Source organism: Lactuca sativa, chromosome 8, assembly GCF_002870075.4.
Source record: "Lactuca sativa cultivar Salinas chromosome 8, Lsat_Salinas_v11, whole genome shotgun sequence".
Taxonomy (NCBI): Eukaryota; Viridiplantae; Streptophyta; class Magnoliopsida; order Asterales; family Asteraceae; genus Lactuca; species Lactuca sativa.
Window position 1 is genome coordinate 101,725,680 of NC_056630.2, and position 23,463 is coordinate 101,749,142.

General features: G+C 36.4%; 3 protein-coding genes across 3 annotated transcripts; all 3 read left to right on the top strand.

Moving 5' to 3' along the window:
• Positions 1-3,148: 3,148 nt before the first annotated feature.
• LOC111894807 (protein GLUTAMINE DUMPER 2) lies at positions 3,149-3,929 on the top strand. The gene has a single exon (XM_023890906.3). The coding sequence runs from the start codon at positions 3,231-3,233 to the stop codon at positions 3,723-3,725; it is 495 nt and encodes a 164-aa protein (XP_023746674.1). The 5' UTR covers positions 3,149-3,230; the 3' UTR covers positions 3,726-3,929.
• A 6,664-nt stretch (positions 3,930-10,593) lies between these two features.
• On the top strand, positions 10,594-11,466 carry LOC111894832 (protein GLUTAMINE DUMPER 2). Its single transcript, XM_023890926.3, has one exon. It carries the CDS (start codon positions 10,690-10,692, stop codon positions 11,116-11,118), a length of 429 nt encoding a protein of 142 aa, XP_023746694.1. The 5' UTR covers positions 10,594-10,689; the 3' UTR covers positions 11,119-11,466.
• A 1,324-nt stretch (positions 11,467-12,790) lies between these two features.
• On the top strand, positions 12,791-13,567 carry LOC111894821 (protein GLUTAMINE DUMPER 2). The gene has a single exon (XM_023890917.3). The coding sequence runs from the start codon at positions 12,874-12,876 to the stop codon at positions 13,357-13,359; it is 486 nt and encodes a 161-aa protein (XP_023746685.2). The 5' UTR covers positions 12,791-12,873; the 3' UTR covers positions 13,360-13,567.
• The last annotated feature ends 9,896 nt before the right edge of the window (positions 13,568-23,463 follow it).

Sequence of the window (23,463 nt, forward strand, 5' to 3'; positions counted from 1 at the left end):
CTTTATTAACAGTGTGTTCCAAAAGAGTTCTTCAGGCCCCACAATGCATTACTGCTCAAGAATTTGTTTCCGGTGGCATGAATCAACGGTGACTGCCACGGCCGTGGTTGCATATGTGTGTTATTCATGCTAACTGTGGCAGCGACAATAAAAGGCTCCATTCATTTTCACGATTTTTCTTGTTATGAATCTCTTTTTTCTTACTAATTTGTTTTTGGAAGCATATTATTTCTACTATTACAATGCATTAACATGATAACTTTGAAGTACACGTGTTGCAACAATGACATTATTAATAATGAATGTCATTTTCTTTAAAAAGACCACAGACTAAGATATATGATATTTTTGCGGCAATTTGCGACCACATTACTAGTAGTGGTGCAACGTTCATGGCCAAAAGCATTGTTGTATTAACTTTTTCGATTGTAATTTGTAAAGCTAAAAAACAAAACAGTGGCAAGATGTGGAAGATGATAACCACGACAAAGAAAGAATAGAGAACACTCAAAGTAAAGCAAGGGATGACGGTGTACGATTCCAAAACAACAACAAAAAAAAAAAGATGATAAAAAGGACATGACATATATATATATATATCCGTCGCTTTCGCTAACTTTGAGATGATAAATTGTTTTTGTAGAAGTAGAAAAGATTGTTTTTATATGATCATTGCCCTTTTCTTATACATATTTTACACATGTAAAGTAAGTAATTTTGAGAGTGGTTAAAACACTTGTCATCTTTTCATTGGAATTTATTAGATAATAAAGGTAACTATTGTTGCAGTTGCTATCCTACCGTAGGTGGTTGCGTCGATTTTGGCCGCCGGTCATTCCGTTGACTGGAGTTTTAGTTTTGACAATGATTTTAAGAGTTAGCTTTAGTATATAGAAAATGGTAGGATATGAAGAGGTGTCTAGAAGAGGAGATTCACTGATCAACTTGAAACATCTATTGTTCTTTTAAAACTCGCGATGTAATCATGTTTGGAGTCAAGCCATTGATCATGATATGTAATAGTAAAAGTTTTTCTCAAGACGTGAGGAGTCGGTATTTGTGAGGAGATCGAGTATGGCCTTCATACAAGTGCAATTAATATGATGTGATGATGGACAACGGTGATTCTATATGGAAGCAAATGGTGTAAGTGGGTGTCCCTTGAGTTGGAAAGTTTTAAGAGATTTATGTTATCTTTTTACATGTACAAATTTAAGTTGTTTAAATAGACACTTATTAAATTATCTTTTGTTGTTCAAAGAAAAGTTATTAGATGACTACATATTAAATAGAAATGAGCTTTAAGAATAGCGAGCTTTATAAATTTCATACTTTTGTCATGAATCTTTTTATTATTTCCATATTTAGTCCTTATAACTTTATAATTTGATAAAAATGTCTTTTGAGGTTTTATTTATAGAAATAGTCCCAATGTTTGAGGTTTTGATATGTAGATAGGTTTGCCCCTCATATAGAAAATAAATTATAAAATTATCCCCGTAATTTACAGAAAATGTCATTGTGCATTTTTTTTACAAAAATGGTCTATGTATTTAAAAAATTATAAAAATAGTTTTTACCTAATAAATATGCAGATTACATCCCTCCCCACCCCCCACCCCCGCGCGCGCGCAGTATACTGTTATGTTTCACACTTTTGTCATATGAGTTTTGTAATTTGGAGGTTTGTTCCTTACACTTTCTTTGTTATGCAATTTCGGCCCTATGCGCGTAATTTGTGAAGCGGGGACGCAGTAATTTCTAGCTTGAATTAAACCAAATCAAGATACATTTATAAGCTAAAGAAACTTTGTGTACTTTTATAATTAAACAACATGAATATATAGTTGTATAAAACCTACCTCTGTCATTTGGATTGTCTATGTTTTCAAGGTGGATCCACATGAAGGAAATTGGCAATCTTTGTATTGTCCATTTAAGTGTTTAATGATCGGTTCTTAATGTGAATGTTTGGGATTTGTAGTTTGTGTTGAAATTTTGTTGTTGAGAATCCTTTGGATTGTTTTCTTTATTTGTTTGGTTGTTTGTTTTATACAATGATGTTTTGTGTTTTGTTTATTGATTAAGTTGCATGTAATGCTTCATTCATTTAAGATAAATTATAGTAAATAAAAAGGTCATTCCATTTTTCATAGTTTTTGGTCTGCTATCCGGGTCATGATTTTGCTACCCCCAGAGGGAAAGACCCTTCCCTTTTGGACTGGTTGTGGGCAATGAGTGATTCAAACCTCCGACATCGTGGTTCGTAGCCATGTGATCTAATCCTCTGAGCTACAGGCCCCATTCTATCTCCATTGGATCTGTTCCCGGAAATACCCTCAAACACCAAACATAGTCTAAAATTGTAATAAATATTGAAAAGTTGAGTGGTTAGAAACTTACAATTGGAAAAAATATCAATCAACAAAGAGTTACAAACTTTGTTTACAAAGACTACGATGGTAACATTCAAAGGTTTCTATAAATAAAGTTTAATGATTTATTATATAAATTTACATATTTCAATAAATTTTAATGGAGTATAACTTAACAATAATATATATATATATATATATATATATATATATATATATATATATATATATATATATATATATATATATATATTATTAATTAAGTATTCTAATATATAAAATTATAATATTTGATTTAAATAAATACGTGAACTTATAATCTCTAATAGTTTTATTATAATTTTTATTCTAATATTATTAATTTAATATAACTATAGTAACAAATTTAAATTTTAAAATTTGAAATTGAAAATAAATAAATTGACAAATCACATGACATTAATTAGAAGGGCTAATAAGTTAATACCAAATAAAAATATAATGCACTATTCTTTTATTAGAAGATTTCTTTTCTGATTAGCAATCTAAAATCATTCAATGCCAATAACCTGCTAACTCATTCAAAATTAGATTAAACCATCGTAAATCTTTTCAATTACAATAGTCTAATTCTTAAATCTATTTCTTTTCCCTTTTAATGCATGGAAAAACCAAAGTTTAGCGATAATTAAATTGGAACATGAGAAACTATAAGGTGCCGAATGGTTTCTTTGAGACAACGTCATATACTTTTATACCTAAAAATAAGTTCTCGTCTATAAATACCACCTTACATAACACCTTTTTCAGCCACTTCTCCCCCGTATACAACTCTATTTACTAGTATTTACCAATTAACAACTAAAACAATTATTCATGACTCTATCTATACCTTCTTCAATGGCTCCATCATCGCCGGTGGTTGCACAACAGTCACCGTGGCACTCACCAGTGCCATACCTCTTTGGTGGACTTGCTGCCATGCTCACTCTCATTTCTTTTGCTCTCATGATCCTCGCTTGCTCCTATGCTAAATACGCCAGAGACGAGGAGAACGCCGGCGATGGAGAAAGAGACCTTGAGGCCGGAGATGATAAACCAGACAACGACAAGGAATTATCCTCTGTTTTTGAAGAGAAGTATCTTGTAATCATGGCGGGAGAATCAAAACCAACGTTTCTGGCGACACCCATCTCGAGCAGACCCTTAATGTTTTGTAGATGTAGTTGCCGGAGCTTCTCGACGGAAAATTCCTCGACGTCGGAAGTGGTAATGATGGAGGAGAATCAAGAAGAAAAACAGGGGAGGAGTAGTAATCAGGTACAAGTTAGGAACACGGCGAATCAGGACACCACAGATCATATCCCTTGATATCTTCCAAATTTCATTTCTTTTGCGTTCAGGGTACCTATCCAAAGAAATACCGAATGGTGGCGATTGTGGGTTGTATGGTAGATAGGGTGGAGACTACTGTAGGTGATCATTCAGCATTACCTCGTATTTCTTAGTTTTAAGTTTTAACCAATCGGAATGTACATAAAAATTACAAGGAATGAAAGAGGACACTTGTTTACATTTTATTTGTGTTTTCATGCTTTCTATTTAAATATCCAAAAATCTCTTTTGCCCAAAATAATACATCTGTCGGAAGAAAATGACATGTAACATACAAATTAAACGAATAAAATGTATCATAGATCACATTTGGTTAGCTGTCTAAGTCATAGAGCTGTAGATAATCTAAGTCAATATGCAATGATTAATTATATTACTATAATGTCACACGGTTTTAAACATATTCCAAAACTATATATAATCACAAGTTCACAACCATCTTTTTTGTTGCTACTTCAACACAATAAAGTTCTACACTATCTAATACAATGAAAGCAAATTAACTATTTTGTTCATATATATATATATATATATATATATATATATATATATATATATATATATATATATATATATATATATATATATATATATATATATATATATATATATATATATATATATATATATATATATATATATATATATATATATATATAGTATCGAATACAAGGTTGGGGAGATTTTCAAGTTTGTTATAACCAAAAATGACGGAATGTATTGTTGGTATCTCGGGTTTTATACCGATATAATACACTCGAACAATCTACTTAATATTAAGCAAGGGAGGTATTCAAAAGAAATTGAGTAGACTATAAGAATGATCTTTACTTCGTTATCAAGGTTTTAAACTAATATTGGTGAATGATGAATGCTGACACGTCCGATTGTGACATTGTTGAATGGTGATGTGTCCAAATAGTGATAGTAGACTACAAGAAATTGAGTAGACATTGGTGAATGATGATGTGTCTAGATAGCGGCCATTATAGTATAAGGTTTCCTGGTTACCTAAGGCTAAGGGTATGGTCATACCCAACCTATTCAAAAAGTGGTGTCACAGCACCTCCTCTACAAACCCACTACCAACCCATTAACCATTGGAAATGGTTATCACTCCACATAATTTTTTTATTTTTAGTGTTTTTCAATATTAGAGTAAATTAAATAAAGTAATTCAAATAAAACACAAATTAAAAACACTAAATTAAAACACATTTCATGTAACACCCCAAAATACGAGCCAAAAATTTCATTTTTGAAAACATATATTTCGCAAAACATTCGAATAAAACGTTTACTGGTCATAACATTTTATAAAGATATCGCATGTCTGGAAAACATTTCAATAACATAAAAGTGTCAGAGTTCAAATCCCCAGGAAGGTCTCATGATGCGGAATACGAAACATGTGTGTGATGGGCTGCTACCGCGCCAGCTCCTTCCCCTTCGAAGAAGAGGTACCTGAAACCAAAACTGAAAACTGTAAGCACGAAGCTTAGTGAGTTCCCCCATCGTACCGCATATCATACAATCACATATCATACATATTGCCGGACATTTCTGGGGTGCCCGACCTACCCGGTACGACCATTCTAGGGTGCCGACCTACCCGTGTCAAGCCATTCTGGGGTGTTGACTACCCATGTCACGCCGTTCTAGGGTGCTGACTACCCTTCGGTCCTGACGACCGAACCTCGGGGACTATTTCACCCCCTACTGCTACTATCACATATATCATAACATAACATATTATCAGACATATCTGGGATGCCTGAACTACCCTTCGGTCCTAACGACCGAACTCGGGGACTAGTCCCCTCCTACTACCTCTATCGCATATAACGTAAAAAGTCAGCATGCAAACATATCATCATATACTGTCAGACGTATCTGGGGTGTCTGACTACCCTTCGGTCCTAACAACCGAACTCTATTACTATCACATGTAACATATCATGCTAGCATATAACATATCAGGTAGTAGCAAACCTAGATGATATCACAAAGACAATCATCTATCATACATTTCCTATTGGTGGGCCGACATTGTGGCCTTAGACCCACCGCTACTGGAAGGTAACTCACCTCGAAGTAGCTGCTGATCTGTGTGGGAAAGGTCTGTCTGTCTGCTGCTGCTGCTGCTTCGGAAATCCTCCGACTGTAATTCCCACCAAACACTTAATCAATTACTGGTAACCGCCCTCAGGGTAAATTGTCCATTTACCCTTAACAAGTCATGAGTCAAGTCACAGTCAACTGCCAGTTGACCAGACTCGCCGAGTTGGCTAGCCAACTCGCCGAGTCCCTTTCCTGTAGTCTGATCATAAGTCCGTCTCTACTCGTCGAGTTAAGCGTAGACTCGACGAGTCTTCCTTCTATACCCAAGGCCAATAGTCCTTCATCCTACTCGCCGAGTTGTATGAACAATTCGCCGAGTTCATCTTCATCCGAAGAACACTCTAAGTTGTGACTCGCCGAGTTGTATGAACAACTCGCCGAGTTGTTCTTGAGACAAGGAGATTGCCGTGAACTCGCCGAGTCGTTGAAATGACTCGCCGAGTGACTTCATGAGTGAGTCTGGCTTCCAACCCACTGAGTCATACCCTATGACTCACCACTCCAACTCGCAACACAAAAGGGGAACAACCCGGGGACTCGCGACCCGACTCGCCGAGTCTGCCTCATGCAAAAACTATACATGCGATTTTGCTTGAATCCAATCCATGCCATTCGTAGATCTGGGTTCCTAGGGCCTGGTTTACACGTAAAGTTTCCAACTTTACGTGTAGATAATCACCAATGAAGGTTTTAGGGCTCAAAGTGCACCAAAAGGGGTAGATCTAGGACTTTCATGCAATATGACTCCATAAAGGCAGTAGATCCAAGCTCCAGGGACTAAATCATGCCTAGATCTAAAGGCTAACAACTTATTACAACCCACCAAGCACAAACAAGCTTGAAGAATGGCTCAAAAAGGACTTTCATGAAGCTATTAGGGACTACAAGCTTGAAAACAGAGGGGAAACGAGCTATACCTCAAGGAAAAAGTTGAGATGTCACAAAAATGCTTGGTCTCCTTCTCCTCTTCTTGATCTACTCCTCTTTCTCCTCAAAAAACTTCAAGAACACACCCAAAACACTTCAATCTCACAAGGAAAAGGGCAAAGACGATGTTGGGAGCTCTGAGGGTGAATGGGGGTGAGGTTGGGGCGGAAATGAGTGTTTAAATAGGGTGCAAACCCTTGAAATTTAGGGTTTCAACAGACAGCGGTGACTCGCCGAGTCCAGAATATGGACTCGCCGAGTCGCCAACTTAAACGTGCCCCCGGACCGCGTCCCTACTCGGCAAGTCGGACCTACAACTCGCCGAGTCCAAGGCTAAAATGACAACTACTATGATAAATTTTACGTACCAGGAACCAGGTGCTACATTTCATTAATTTTAAAACACGCAAGATCAAATCCTAAAATATTTAAAACAACAAAAAAAATCCTAAATTACTTAAAAAAAACACACAACATAACAACTAGAACATAAATATTAGAACCTACTCATACTTAGCACGGACACGTTGTTGGATTTTGAGAAATGTTGCGAGATTTTCGGGGTCGAGATCCGGTAGGGCTTCGAGTTTATGATTTAAAGATCGGTAAGAGCGATTTTTTTGGCGACGAGATTCCTCCGTAGATTCGTATTTTCTTTCTAGAAAACTTAAAGTTTTATCTATGGATTCCACAAGCCCGTCGTCTCTAGTTGCGGTTGCTTTCCCGCTTGAAGACGCCGCCCGTTTTGCTTTGTCCCTTCCCGGTGGTCGACGGAGTTGGACTTCAGGTAGACCCTCTCCCTCGGCAACATCGATGCCATCATTGAGGTCTAATCCAAAACCCGTGTCTGATTCAGAAGTTCTTGCTTTTTTGTTGGAGCCGGTAGTCGAGTCCGAATGCGATGTCTCCGGATTAAGGACCCATTTTAGATCTTGACGGCAAACTTCCCATGCTTTTTTGGTGACCAAATGGTTACCATTGTTGGTCACTTTGAATGGGTAGCACGCGGTTGATAAAATGTTGAAATCGTTCGAACCACTTTTATGCATATTTTTTAGATTTTCAAATATGTCATTAAACTTTGTGCAAATCGCGCTACGATCACGCCATTTTCCGTTGACCGCGTCGTACGACCGATTCGTTTTCCTTCCAAGTAGCGCGTGAAAGTGATCCAAAACACAATTCCAAAAACTTTCTCCAGATTGCACGTTGCCTCTTCTCGAATCAGTAGATATGAAAATCCAAGCTTTTGCTAAAGCTTCTTCCTCTTCTTCGTTTCAAGCCGTTGCTTTCTTTTTCCCTTTTCCTTTCGTTGCCTTCTTCGAGATGATTGTGGTGTTTCTTGGACAAGTACATCGTCGTTGTCGAGGTTCACAGTTTGGGATTGAGATAATGGGACTTGAGATGATTGAGTTTGGAATTGTGGAGAAGCTTGTTGTTGGAAACCTTGGAATTGGAGAGTGAATTGAGGTTGAGTGAATTGTTGTTGTGGTCGTTGTTGTTGGAAGAATTGTGGGTTGTAGGGAAGGTTAGTGAATAAAGGTTGTTGTTGGATTGGAGAATTCAACAATTGCATATAAACTTGATAATCACTAGGAGTGTTTGGGGTGTTTGGAGTGAGTGGAGTATTTTGGTTGGAATCCATTTTTTTGAAGAAAAGTGAAAGAAAGTAAGAGCATTTTTTGGATTTAGAAGTGTAAAATGAAGAGTGAAAGTGTAATATATATATATATATATATATATATATATATATATATATATATATATATATATATATATATATATATATATATATATAAATGTGGTGTTTTTTAAATTTAAAATTTCATTTTTTTTAAACTCAAACGGTCAAAAAGCAAAAAATAGCCGTTTACACCCTCTCTCTCTCTCTCTCTCTTTTTAATTGGATGTCCTCGTCCATGATGCCCACTACGCCACAAGGCACCTATGCGCGCCTGGGGTGGTGTTCACGCGTAGGTAGCCTTGCCACGTAAGCCCCACGCTTAGCCTTCGTAACTCGATACCGTATAGCCTAATTGTGTAAGGGTACATAGTAGACCAATGAAACTTTTAGTCGCGTCAATAATATTAGGAAAGTGTATTTTTACTCTTGTTTTTTGATGTTGGGAAAATGTATTTTTGCACTAGTTTTTTTGATGGGTATGGATACATTACCCAAGATTCGAATGTGTTTTATGGAGGATCAGGTTACATGGTGTGTGTAGTCCAGTGAGAGAAAAATCTGTGACCAAATGGGTTTACACCATTAGTGTGAGATTAATTAATTAAATGTGCATATTGCCATTTTCATGAGTATCTTTGTATTCTTTTAAAGGTAACTCATATAACTAATGAATTTCGAAAGAAACAAAGGAACATAGGGCAGAACATGGTACTAGAACTGACTAAACTAGTAACGAAATCAAAAAGGAACATAGGACAGAACATGGTACTAGAACTAACTGAACTAGTACCGAAATCAAAAACTGCATTTTGTAGGAACCGAGTACCGAACTGATAGATACTAACGGCACTGATATCAATACTTTCATACTAATATCATTCTAATACCAAGTTTATGTACGCAACAACACCAGTTTATGTAACTCGTACTTAATTATAACAAAACATGAGACTCTTGACTTTAAGATAAAATAAATAAATAAAATAAAATAAAATGAGAGAAATATAAATATTCAAAATTGAGAAAAAAAAATAGTACTTGGTAACAAAAAATGATTGAAGTACGGAAAATCTAAGTTTTCAGAGACCCATGTTTAACTCATGCTATCCAAATTAGTTGATTTTTTAGTCTAACGTCTACTAAATCCAGAGACTAAAGAAGAATCAAACTAGTGTAAGTTTATATGAGAAAGTTATGCTATCCAAATTATGATCGTTTAAAGTTTAAGAAAAATATAAAAATATAAACATAAATTCGGGCTTGTTCCCGTTTTCACCCGAACCAAATAGGACAAGAACCAATACTCTCCAGAATTGAAATCGAATTAAAGTAATTGAGTCTCAACCCGAAAAAGCTATGGTATTGATACCTATTCAATCAATCAATCCTAGAGGAACATAACATAAACCCTTTTCTTGATTTTTTTTAATCCCAATATGAAGCTAAAATGATAAAACAAACGGATATATGAGTTATATTATCTTAAATAACAATGATCACCATTAGTTAGTTAAGTGATGAACCACGATATTCATGGCTTCAACATGAATAGAAAAATTCAAAAAAAATTACCATAAAGGTACATAAGATAGAAAGTTACAATTCAAAATATGAACGAACAAGAAACGTCCTAATGGCTAAAGTTAATAGGCAAAATTTGTCCTTTAATACCCTATATATCTTCTATCTCTTTTCAACTTGTTTCATTATTTCTAACATATCGAAAAAGAAACCGCAAATTAAAGATTTATTATCAATAAGATGTGCTCAATTATTGATAAAATTTTAAATTAAAGGATACCTTAATATTCACTCCCATTTGGATATTCGTTTCCCTTGTTGCCATCTAAAAATATACTAAATACTAAAATTTTAAATAAATAAACGCACTAAAGCTTTTCTTTGCTTGTAATTGTAAGAAACCCATTTATATTCCATTAACCATAAGATTAGATTTTAAAAAGGGAATATAATTCCAATACAATAAATAAATAAAAAAAAGTATGTAATATTAAATTCTACAATAATAATAATAATAATAATAATAATAATAATAATATAAATGAGAAGCAAAAAATCAGATTTTATCGTCTATAAATTCCTTGAAATGGAACCAGTTCCTAATCCACTCATCCACCATTAACAAATCTAACTGTTCACTTTCTAATCTAATCCAACGACACCAAAAGCAAAACTGAAGAAACAGTGATGACAATGGCTCCATCGTCGCCGGCGGTAGTTAAAGTGTCGCCATGGCACACACCGGTACCGTACTTCTTCGGAGGTTTAGCTGCCGTTTTGGGTCTCATTGCGTTTGCTCTCTTGATTCTCGCCTGCACCTACTTAAATGTTACCGACGATGACCAGAACGACGGCGACGGAGAGAGAGACCTTGAAGCCGGAGATGCCAAATCCGATAATCACAAGAAGGAACTCACTGTTTTCGAAGACAAGTATCTGGTAATCATGGCGGGAGAAGCGAAACCGACTTTTTTGGCAACACCTGTTACAAACAAAACGTTGTCTTTTGGTAGTTGTGGCTGCCGGAATAACCCATCGGAGAAATTGTCGACGTCGGAGAAGGTGAAAGAAGGGAGCAACGATCAGCTACAAGTAAGGAACATCGACAATCAGTAGACCCCAGATCAGCTCCATTAGCATTAGCTTCTTCTGCTTTTGCTTTTAAAAAATTCATGGGAGAGTCTTGACTAATCGAGCCATCTGATATCAGTTTTGTTCATCGAAAACGGTGGTGATCGTGGAGAGCATGTTAGATACAGTGAGGGCTTCCATAGGTGATTGTAGGGCTTGTTCTTGTTTTCTTCTTCAACTGAGTGTACTTGTTTGTACATACAATTAAAGTCGCTAAAATTCAATTTGATGAAGAACAAAATTCAGTACTGCTTAAAACATTTACACTAATTTAAATGTTATTATTTGTAATTTAAATTTTCATTTAATGTAATATCTCTGGTTGTTTATTTATTTAGTTATTATATTTAAAAAATTTTTTGTTCTATGTAAATAAATTTAAAATCAGCTCACAATCAAAATTCTATTTTATAAAGGTTTGATCAAAATTGTTTTTTGATATAAAAGTTAACATAATTCTTGTTTACCAAAAGAAAAGGATTAAAAAAATGAACCTGAACTTCATTTAATGAAGGGAAAGATTGTTCAAATGCATGATTGTCACGTTTATTATGGTACTTGTACGCATTTTTCTCAATAGACCCGTCATGGCCTCATATCAACACGAATGTGTGCATACGCAATCAATATCAAAGGATATGGCTTTATAATTTATAAAAAATATTTTATGTAACTATATAAATTATATACATACCTAATAGGGCAATTATATAAGAGAAAAGAGATATATTTTGATTAAAATGTCAAATGATATGAGTCATTTTCAACTTATTCTATCAAAATCTATACACGAAGCTAAAAGAAATAGAATTTCATATACAATAAAACCCTTTGGAAGAATCCTCTTGAAAGAAAGGGATGCCTTGGGGAACACGGTCACAAATTATGCATGGCTATCAACCGTGTTGTAAGGTGTTAAGTTAAGTCCCACAACAAAAGCAACCCTTGTGTTTAGTTGATAATGCATGTTATAAGATAAACCAGAGGAAGGTGAAGATAACCCCAGTCATCATGCCCTTTAGCACCTGTGCGACACATGTTTTAGGCTCTTTATTCACCCAAAAATACATACAAATACCAAAGACATTTGGCCTAGCTGTAAGGAGTGACACTCTCAAATGGTAGATCAAGGATTCAGGTCTCATTAAAAGACATAGGTGATTTTAAGAGTAGGTTAGTTTGCTCATTAAAAAAAATACAAATACACATACCTCAAAATGAAACCATGTGCGGATCGAACTCGAGTGACTCTCCTTTAGTGACGAATTCTATCAACAATTGACAAAGTGATTTTTTTTGTTGTGTTAAAAGAGATATGATAGTTAAGGACAAGCGAAAGGACAAAGGGGAAAATAGGACCCGATTTAGTATTAAATAACCGATATAAAGAAAAGCAGTAAAAAAGAAGTTATCACTGGAAATTATTTAATTTGATAGTATTTATTCCTGTGTGCCTAAGTCTCATGTTTTGTTTTATTGTTATATTTGGCATAACATAATTATTAGAAAATTGAAAAGAGAAACGCACTCGATATATTCCAATAACCTGAATAAAAAATTAAAAATACAAACATAAAATATGACGCCATTTTTCTCAATTAAGAACAAAAATATCGACCATTTACGAATTTCGTGTATAAATAGCATCAAATGGAACCATTTCCTAATCCACTCATCAACTCTAATCATCTTCCATTTCTCTCTTGTCTTTCAAGTTTCAACCTCAATAATCAACCATTAATGACTCTTCAAGCAACTTCTTCAATGGCTCCATCGTCTCCGGTGACCATACAACGATCACCATGGCACTCACCAGTACCCTACCTGTTTGGAGGGTTAGCAGCCATGATGGGTCTCATTGCCTTCGCCCTCTTGATCCTCGCTTGCTCCTACTGGAAGATCTCATCCGAAGCCGGAGACAGAGACCTTGAGGCCGGAGAAGGAGAAACAGACGGCGACTCCAAACCCGGTAATCAAAAAGAAAAGGAAACTCCTGTTTTCGAAGAGAAGTATCTGGTAATAATGGCGGGACAAGATAAACCGACGTTTTTGGCAACACCCATATCCAGCAGAGCGTCGTCGTTTGGTAGCTGTAGCTCTTGTGGCAACTCAACGGTGTCTACGGAGACATCGTCGGTGACGGAGGAGGAAAAAGAGAAGAGTTGTGATCAGTTACAAGTAACGAATACAGAGAACCATGAGACAGCTGATCAAGAGCTTTCTTAGTTTTTCTTTCTTTTTCTTTTTTGGAAATTTTGTTTCTTTTCACTTGAAGGAAAGGAATTCTTCTGTAAGTCATCATGGATGCTGATGAATGAGCTCCGGTGACTGCGGTTGCATAGTAGATAGGGTATGGGGTTTTGTAGACGATCATAGAGCACCATCTCAACTTTTTTTGGAGAATGAAAGGAATTTTCCATTTTGCCACATAATATATTTTTGGAATTTCTATACATATATTTTGTATATAAAATGTTCAAATGCAAACTAACGATTGTGTGAGAACGTAAAATGGTTTTGGTGCGACATATTAAAATAAATCAACGATATGAAAATGAATATTATTTTAAAATAATTATTTATAGATAAAATCTGATTTGTATTTTTATCGAAACCACTAATTATTTCAATTTAACGCTTAAAAATTGTTATTACACACAAAATTGTGAGAAATTAAATATCTTCCTATTTTTTGTTTTTATATATCGTTCTATCCAATGAAATTGTGACATGTGTAACATTTAATGCTTATTTAATAAAATTTAATGATATTTTAAGATACTAATATGACACATGTCATCAATTAAATGAGTATGAAGATTTGTAGGAGTAAAAGATAGGAGATATTTAATTTCTCTATAAGATTGGAAGCGGAGACATGATCACATATATCATAAGGTAGCCTTGATTTTTTTAAGTCTTTAAGTCACTAAAGATATTATTAAATCGTGTTGAATTTTGGTTAACTTCTTTTTCTCTTTTATTTTTTATTTTTTTTTTTATCTTTTTAAACCGGCAAATGTAATATACTTTAAACTTACCCCTAATTTTATCTATCTAGACTGCGGTATCAAAACCATCTATCACATGTAATTCTCAGTTAGAACCGCAATGAAGACCAATGATGGTCTGCGGTAGCTAACTCTTCAGAAAGAATTGCGGGTCTGGATTCATCATTCCCAATATTTGCAAGAATGCATTGAGTTTTGTAGAGTTAAGTGTTTTTATAAAAACATCAGCAATCTCTTCATGAGTAGGAACAAAGATGGGTTTAATATTACCTTTCAGAATATGATCTTTGATGAAATGATACTGTAACTCAATATGTTTTGTCTTGGAGTGCTGAATAGGATTATGAGAAATAGCTATAGCACTTTCAGAGTCATAGTAAATTGGTATCCGCAGCATTCTGTACCCGTAGTCTAGCAATTGTGTCTTCATCCTAAGAACTTGGGAACAACAGCTGGTTGCGGCCACATACTCGGCTTCTGCAGTAGACAAAGATACACACGTTTGCTTTCTTGAAGACCAGCTTACAAGTCTTCCTCCTAGGAATTGACATCCACCAGATGTACTTTTTCTATCGAGCTTGCAAGCTACATGATCCGCATCGGTGAAGGCTTAAAGACTGAAGTCGTTGCCTGCAGGATACCATAAACCCATTGATTTGCTTCCTTTAAGATACCGAAGAATTTGTTTGGTTGCGGTCATGTGAGACACTTTTGGATCAGCCTGGTATCTTGCACATACACCAGTTGCAATGACAATGTCATGTCTGCTTGCGGTGAGGTACATCAGTGAGCAAACGATACCTCTATAAGTCTTGTTATCCACAGATTCACCGGAGGGATCAACAGAGATCTTATAACCGAAGGCCATAGGGACCTTAGCAGAAGAGCAGTTGTCCATTGAATATTTCTTCAGAAGTTCAATGGTGTATTTTTCTTGATGAATGAAAATTTCTTGCTGAATTTGTTTGACTTGAAGACCTAGAAAGAAATTAATCTCTCTATTCATGCTCATTTTGAATTTGTTGGTCATGAGCTTAGCTAATTCATCTACCATGTCTTGATCAGTCAACCCGAAAATGATATCATCCACATATATTTGTACCATCATAAGGTGGTCACCATTTGCTTTTCTGAATAATGTGGGATCAATCACTCCTCTTTTGTATCCGGATGAGACAAGGAATTTAGAGAGTGTCTCATACCAAGCTCTTGGGGCTTGTTTCAGGCCATAGACTGCTATTTCAAGCTTGTAGCAGTGGTCTGGAAATTCAATATTTTCAAATCCTGGATGTTGCTGAAGATAAACCTCTTCTTTTAGTTCCCCATTGAGAAAAACACTCTTAACGTCCATCTGATGTACCTTGACATATTTGTGGGCTGCATATGCTAAAAAGATCCGGATGGCTTCCATGCGTGCTACCGGAGCATACGTTTCATCGTAGTCAATGCCTTCTAGTTGACTATAGCCTTTGGCAACAAGTCTTGCCTTGTTTCTGATGACTGAGCCAGACTCATCTAGCTTATTCTTGAAAACCCATCTTGTACCAACAATAGTATGACCTTGTGGAAAAGGAACAAGTTGTCATACTTTGTTTCTTTCAAATTCTTCTAATTCTTCTTGCATTGCAGCTATCCAGTCCGGTTCAAGCAATGCTTCTTTCATCGTTCTAGGTTCTACCGAGGACATAAATGCTGCATAGTGGCAGTGATCAGATAAGTCCTTGGAAGACCGAGTCTGGATACCTACGGATAGGTTGCCAATAATTTGACCTGGTGGGTGGTCTTTCGTCCATACATGAAGACGTGGCATCAGATGATCCGCAGCTGCGGTAGAAGGGATATCTTGGATGTCAGAGGAATATGCGGTTGGAGATGGCAGTTCCCCCTGGATTTGAGAACATCCTGCTAAATCATCTTGATCTATTGGAGCAGAGTTTTCTTGAGTAATCGGCAGAGGTTGAGGTTCCCCCTAGGTTGCGGATGGGAGTTCCTCTGGAACCTGAGATGGTTCCCCCTGGAATGCAGATGGGAGAGTGACAATTCTAGGATCGGTTCTAGTGTCAATATTCTCTATGAACTCATCATTTGAGTCCGAAGGTTCGTTTGATGGTGAAGCCTCACTTCGGGCAGGAATATAAGCAGCATCAAGCACTGGAACTTCAACGGTTGTGACTAGATCCGGAGTAGAGCTTTCCCCCTCAATCGGAGAAGTGGAAGTATTGAGCGAAACTACTTTAGATAGAGATGGTCCAGATACGTTGACATGTTGTTATTGAGCTGTGGGTGACACCAGAACTTCGGATAGTTTCGCCTTTTCAATGGGATCAAAAAGATCATCATAGTTGACTTCAACTAGATTCAGAGGTCCGGAAGCGGCTGGAATGTCACTTTCCATGATTGCAGTGGTTTCGGTGGATGGAGGTGCGATGCGGATGTGAGAATCATCAAATTTCACATCAAAGCTTCCAATGATCAACCTTGTTCATCTGATGAGCACTCGATATGCAACCTTGTTAGTGGAATAACCAAGGAAGATACCTTCGTCAAATTTTGGTGCAAACTTGTTGAGTTGGTCTTTATTGTTGAACACGAAGCATCTACATCCAAAGATATGAAAGAAACGAACATTGGGTTTGCGATTGTTGAGACCTTCGTATGGTGTTTTAGACGTTTGCACACGATACTTCGGTTTTGAACAAAGCATGCGGTTGCTACTGCTTCAGCCCAGAAGTATAGAGGAAGTTGGGTGAAGTTAAGCATGGATTTGGCTGCTTCAACGAGTGTGCGGTTCCTTCTTTCTACTACACCATTTTATTGTGGTGTATAGGGTGCTGAAAAGTTGTGAGAGATGCCTTTGGAAACCAGGAAACTGTTGAGAAGATGACTAGTGAACTCCGTTCCATTATCACTGCGGATATGTCTGACTGGAAGCTTGATTTGAAGTTCGACTTCTTTGATCAAGTTAATGAAGATTTGCGGTGTCTCTGATTTGAGCCTGAGAAAGAAGACCCATGTGAAGCGTGTATAGTCATCAACAATAACCAGTATATACTTTTTGTGGTGAAGACTGGCTACGGTTGAGGGACCGCAGAGATCAGTGTGTAATAACTCCAGTGGTTCAGAGATTGAAGAATCCATTATCAGAGGATGGCTTGCATCTGATTGTTTACCGCATTCACAGGCTGGACAAAGGGTATCATTGCTGAATTTGAGAATAGGGAGACCGCGGACTAGTTCTCCAGTGACGAGGTTGTTGATGTACCGAAAGTTGAGATGAGCTAGCTTGCGATGTCATAGCCAGCAGACTTCAGATACAGCTTTGGAAAGAAAGCACAGCTGCGGTTTACCAATGATGAGTGAAACATCCAGAGGACACATAGTACCTTCGGAGCGAGATTTGATTAAGCACGTGTTTCGATCACTCGTCATTATGTAACAGAATTGATCGTCAAATTCAACACGATGTCCTGCTTTACATAGTTGGCCAACATTGATAAGATTGTGTTTAAGGCTTTCTACATAAGCAACCTTCTGAACAGAAAAGTTCCCAGTAGTGAGAACACCGTAACCTCGGATTAAACCGTTTGCATTGTTGCCAAACGTGACATTTCCACCATTGCATATAGGCCTGAAATCCCGAAGGTACTCTAACCTTCCGGTCATGTGCAAGGAGCAGGCACTATCAATTAACCATTCTTATTCTTGTTCCTCCTTGCACAAAGCCTAAGAATTACACGGTTAGTTTAGGCATCCAAACAAGTTTGGAGCCAGGGACAATTGGTGTATTTTTAAATGATGCATAGTCCGAGGTTGCATGGACAGGTCTTTTGTCAACTTTTAGACCTAGTCCTGGGTGTTTGTTCAGACTTGGATTGTTGCGAGTTTTTTGAAAAATACGAGTTTTCTGACTTTGATTTGACTTGACATGAGATAAAACTTTTTGACATTTGCACTGACATTTACAAAAAGAGTTTTTGTCCTTGAATCTGACATTATGCTTGGTCAGCGGTTTATAGAGTGAATTTGACTTGGTATTGGTCCAAGGTGGGTAACTTCTGAAAGATTTGACATTTGGTTTCTGAAAAGTTTGTTGTGAACAAAGTTTTGGACTGTGAGATTTGACATGCATGTTATTTGGTTTCTGAAAAGTTTGTTTTGAATGAGGTTTAGCACGTGTAGATCTTTGAGTCCCTTTAGGTGGATTTGGTAAGATTCCCTTCCATTTGTTTTGATGTGATTTTAAAAGTGTTGGAGTGGGTAAAATTCCTTTCCAATTAGGGTCATTTGAGGAATAGACCTGAAAAATGTAGGGTGATTTTACAGACTTGACACCTTCTTGGGTTTTATCAGAAGTGGTAGGACTGACTTTTGAAACAAGACTTTCCTTTTTGCTTGTTTTCATGAAAGAAGAGTTTTTTGAAATGTAGTTTGTGAAAACAAATTTTTCTGGACTCTTTGATTTTGGAATTCTCACATGTTTCTTATTTTTTGAAAAGCTTTGTCTGTTTGTACCTCGGGACCTAATTTCTTCTTTGAAAGCCCTTTTTGCCTATGATTTTAGTGAACCGCAGTCACTATTATTCAGCTGCGGTTTCCTGGAATTTTTTGAAAGATTTTGAAAACGTGGGCTTGAATAATCAAAACTTGAGGATTTTGGAATTTGAGAGCATTGGCCTACTTCAAAATTTTCTATAGGTAATTCATGAAAAATTGGCTGAAGGATTGTGGTTCCTTGAACTGATGGTTTAGGTAGAGATGATTTGACTACCGCAGAGTAGGTTTTGGATGAAACTGCGGTGGGACACTTCTTGGACATTTGACTATAGTGTGGAACACTGTGGTGTGAGGACAAAGATGGAAAGTCCTTTAAGACTTCCGGGCCTTTAACAACGATTTCTTCATCAACTACGGATGAAGTTTGAGAATTTGAATGAGTGGTGCCACAGATGGGAGTTTGATCACATGTGTGACCAGAATCCTCGGGCACAATTTCCTCAATGATACAATTATTGCTCAAACTGTGTAATCAACCGAAGTGAGTTTTGATATCTTCGGGAAAAGTCTTGTTATTGACAGGGAAATGAAATTCTCTGTCAGGAGGGACATACACTCTATCTTTGTTGAACCGGGGTGAGGAATCCATTGCGGTAGGATACCCATTTGACCAACCCCAATTATGTGTATTGTCCAAGGTTCCATTGTTTACCAAATTTTCGATAGCCTCACTTTCATTAAATAATTTTTCAATTAAGAGATTTAAGCGTACAAAGCTATCTCTAATTGGGTTTCACTTAGCATTCTAGCATCTTTCTCTAACTCTAAATCCTTCTCTAACATTGTCATCTTAAGTTTCTTGTTATCCAGCCTTCCTCTCACATGGAACATCTCTTGGGACGCAATGTTCTTCTCATCAAAGGCTTTTTTATAGTCTGTAAGTACGGCAACACAAGTGTCATTAAGATCATCTATGTAGGGTTGACAGTCATGCATGTTATAATTTAAAGTTTGGATCATGAGTTTTACCTGTTCAACGATGCTTAGAGTCTCATCCTTTGCCATATAGCAATAGTTTTTGTTCAACATTGCTGACCCATCATCATCCGCAGTGGCCAGCATGCAAATTTTCCCTTTTCCTTTAACATTGTTGATGGTCTCTTCTTCATCTCCTGATGACCAAACTTGATGGTCTCTTTTAACTTTGGCCACATATTCTCTTGCATTTTCTTTTTCTTCCAATTCCTAAGCCATTCTAAGATAGAATGCTCTGTCCTTGACTACATTGGCCTTATAATCTTTTGCGAAGTGATTTTCTTTATTGCATTTGTGACAAATCACAATATCAGTCTTGTCTTCTGATTGAGTACCGGAGTCATTGTTCTGAGGAGACTGCGGTACCTCCTTTGGTTGATTGTTCTGAGAGCTTTTGGGATATCGAGAATGGTTGTTCTGAGGACTGAAGTTACGGTTGAATGGAGGTTTGTTGAATTGTTGATTTTTGCAGAAAGAAGAAGGTGGTATGTGGTTGAACTGTTGGCTAACCAGAGCAATAGCCTTCTAAAATTCTTCATCATCATCATACTCAGAATCCACTTCGTATGACTGCGGTGGGGTATCATACGATGAAGAGTAGGGTGACTGCGGTGGAGCTTGTACTATGAGAGCAAGTGGTCCTTCGAAGTCAGCACAGTCTTTGAGTACAGTGGATTCTTGTGCTTGAAGCTCTCCATAGAGTTTGTAGAGTGATAAAGAGTGAATCTTCCTGTCGCTTTGGACTATCATCTTAGCCATAGTCCAATGTCTTCCTAAGCCATTAAGAAACTGGAGATTGGTTTCATGGTTGTTGCGGATGGTACCAACATTTGATAACTTTGTGACTATCAGGTTGAATCTCTTGAAGGAGTCTTCCAAACTTTCACCAGTATGAGCTTTGAAGTTGTTGAAGTCGTTGAGTGCGGTAGTGAGCTTCTTATCTTGTGCTTGTTCTGATCCTTCGTATAGGTTCTTGAGTACATCCCAAATCTCTTTTGCTGACTTGTAGTTTATGATAATATCAAAGTTGTCAGGAGCAACACCACAAGAAATTTCATAAAAAGCAACAACATCATTTTCCATTTTATCGAGATCATCCTTGGTGGGACGGCTCATGGTTGGTTGACCTCCTCCTAGCCTGGTTACAGCGCCGTCAGTTTGGACAGGTGTAAGAACTGGAACATGTGGTCCTTCTTCCACGGATCGCCATACATCTCTTCTCAATCTTCTTAAGTACCTCTCCATTCTTTGTGAACATTGATGATATTCATTTGCTACCAGTATCGGAGCTCGGTTAGAACCACCAACACTATCGGAGACATTCAGAGATAACGATTGTGCCATTTTTTTTTGAGAAATGAGATTTAGTGGTATAGAAGGCCTAATGAAAAATCAGAGTTCCCATATTCAAAAAGAAACAACTTTGGCTCTGATACCAATTGTTGAGAGAAAAACTTAGAGACACACTTGAACAAACGTTAGAACAAGTATATTGCAGAATAGTTAATCTCAAAGGATCTAAAAGCTCAACAATAATATAGTTAATATAGTTAGATAGTTAGATAGTTAGTTGTGGAAAGTATAGAAATATAAATGACAAAAATTGTTATATCAAGAATACACTTAAACTGATTCATAACAAGGAATGCATTCACTCCGAGTTAATAAGGAAGATCAAGTTTAGTGATTAAGTCAAAAAGACTTGCTCCGAAAAGAGGTTATAGTTTGATATGTTTCAGTAGCAATTTAGAGTGTGAAGAGTAGTAAGATAGAGAAATGAAGAAGATAACTTGGAGAAATATATTCAGAATAATTCACAAGTCATCGAGTGATAAGAGAGATGATTGAAGAAGAAATCTTGTGTAGTAAGAAGTTGTATTTAATACATCAGAAAGAGTCTCTATTTATAGAGTCTCAGAAATAAACAACTACTCTATAAGCATCCGTCCAAGGCATGTTGGATAATAGAGTACATTACTGTGGATGCTGAAGAAGAACTGACTCCGGGTGCTGAGATGATCGCGGATGGTGAACCGTTGCGGTAGATAGATGGTTGCGGTATCTTAGTTCAAGAGGGTCACTTTTATGTTTCAACAATCATGATTGACTTGAACTCTTAATTTCAAAAAGAAATGGTACCACCTATATCATTGGCATAGAAACCCTTTAGTGATTAACTTCTATATTTTCTATACTAATTACATTGATGCTAATTACAATGTAACACAACATAAGCATAAAAAGACAAGGTTTTGAGTGAACAAAAGCTTAAAAAGGCATTTTTTTCTAATCCATAATAGATGGTCTACAAATTGATTCATCATATGATATAACAATACCATTAACACTTTAGTTTCCTCCTTCTTAGGTTCCAAACACATAAGCTACAATCCTTATGAATAAAATAAAATTTAAAAAACAAAAAAAAGCTTAAAATTATTACATGTGTGTAGTTTGACTGATCTACAAGTAGTCTTTACATGAAACTTTTGACAGGGCTAATCTACAAGTAGTCCTTATGGACGACACTATTAGAAAAAAATAAAAATAAATAAAAATCTTAAGTATTCATTAAATGACCAATACACCATTTTTTTGATTTTTTTTTTGTCTTTTTCCTAAAATAATTTATAATTTTATAAAATAAAAACAAAAGGACCTGAATATAAAAGAAAAGGCAGAATAAATGAAAATATCTATAATAGAAAATTCAATAAAAGATTTGAATGAGTTGGCATACCTAGTTGTCATTTGTTGTCATCCAATGGATGATACCCTAGTATTGCGAAATGTCACCTTGACATTCAATGAATTTGGAATTTAATGGTAATTTAACTCTTCAATAGAAAAAAAATGTTTTATAATTCTTAAATACATTTAAAATATATTTCATTGAACTTTATAGAGTTAAATGCATTGTGGGAAAAACTAATAGAGTTGTACTGAATTTAGTAATGATGTGACAATCCATTGAACTCTATGGACTTCAACACATTCCGGATATGCCGAATGTTAATCATTTTCTTCATACATGATTCAAAACGTTAATCCAACTAATGATTTGCCTTCTGATCAAATTATTCCAAGACTCGGATTAGGGGAGGGATACGTTTCTCCCAAGATCGCACGAGTATTCATTTGCTTACATAGATACCATATGAATTTTTAAATGAATGTATGATATTGTCTTATATAGAAGTTTGTTGGAAATTGCCAACAAATAATGATAGATTACCGACGAATGTGTTGTCTTCACTAAACTAATTCTAATACTTCGTAAATTTCTTTAAAAATAGGGTAACGATATTTATGGGTGATCTGTTGGTAAATAGTGACAAATGGATTTCGTGTTAGAAAATTTGGTAGAGGTATAGTGGAGATCTGGATATCCCTTAGATCGTGTAAACACTTTCTGAACTGATATTTCTATCCTATGTCCGAGTTATAAGAAACTCAATCTAGGATAATCCCAATGGGACACTTGCGAATATAGACACAGAAAACGTAAGCCAAATTGCTAGAAGATTCTGAGTTTGTATGAAGAAAACAAGAGCTAAAAGGTGATCATTTCTCCTTAAGAGGATAGTCGTTTATATAGGAAACAAGATGAAGGGTTTCATCTTAGGGTTGGCCGTCAGCAGGACCCAGCTGGGGGATGTGCCCCTTGGACCTCGCCAAAGGGGCGTTGCCCCTTTGGAAACCTCGGACCAAGGTGCGCTGCCCCCGAACCCCCGCGACTTGTCATCAAACCGACTTCTAATTCGATCTTATATATACGTGTACTCCGTAC

Excerpts from the sequence above, each read along its gene's own strand:
- LOC111894807 (XM_023890906.3), top strand. The coding sequence starts at position 3,231 with ATGACTCTATCTATACCTTCTTCAATGGCTCCATCATCGCCGGTGGTT.
- LOC111894832 (XM_023890926.3), top strand. The coding sequence starts at position 10,690 with ATGACAATGGCTCCATCGTCGCCGGCGGTAGTTAAAGTGTCGCCATGG.
- LOC111894821 (XM_023890917.3), top strand. The coding sequence starts at position 12,874 with ATGACTCTTCAAGCAACTTCTTCAATGGCTCCATCGTCTCCGGTGACC.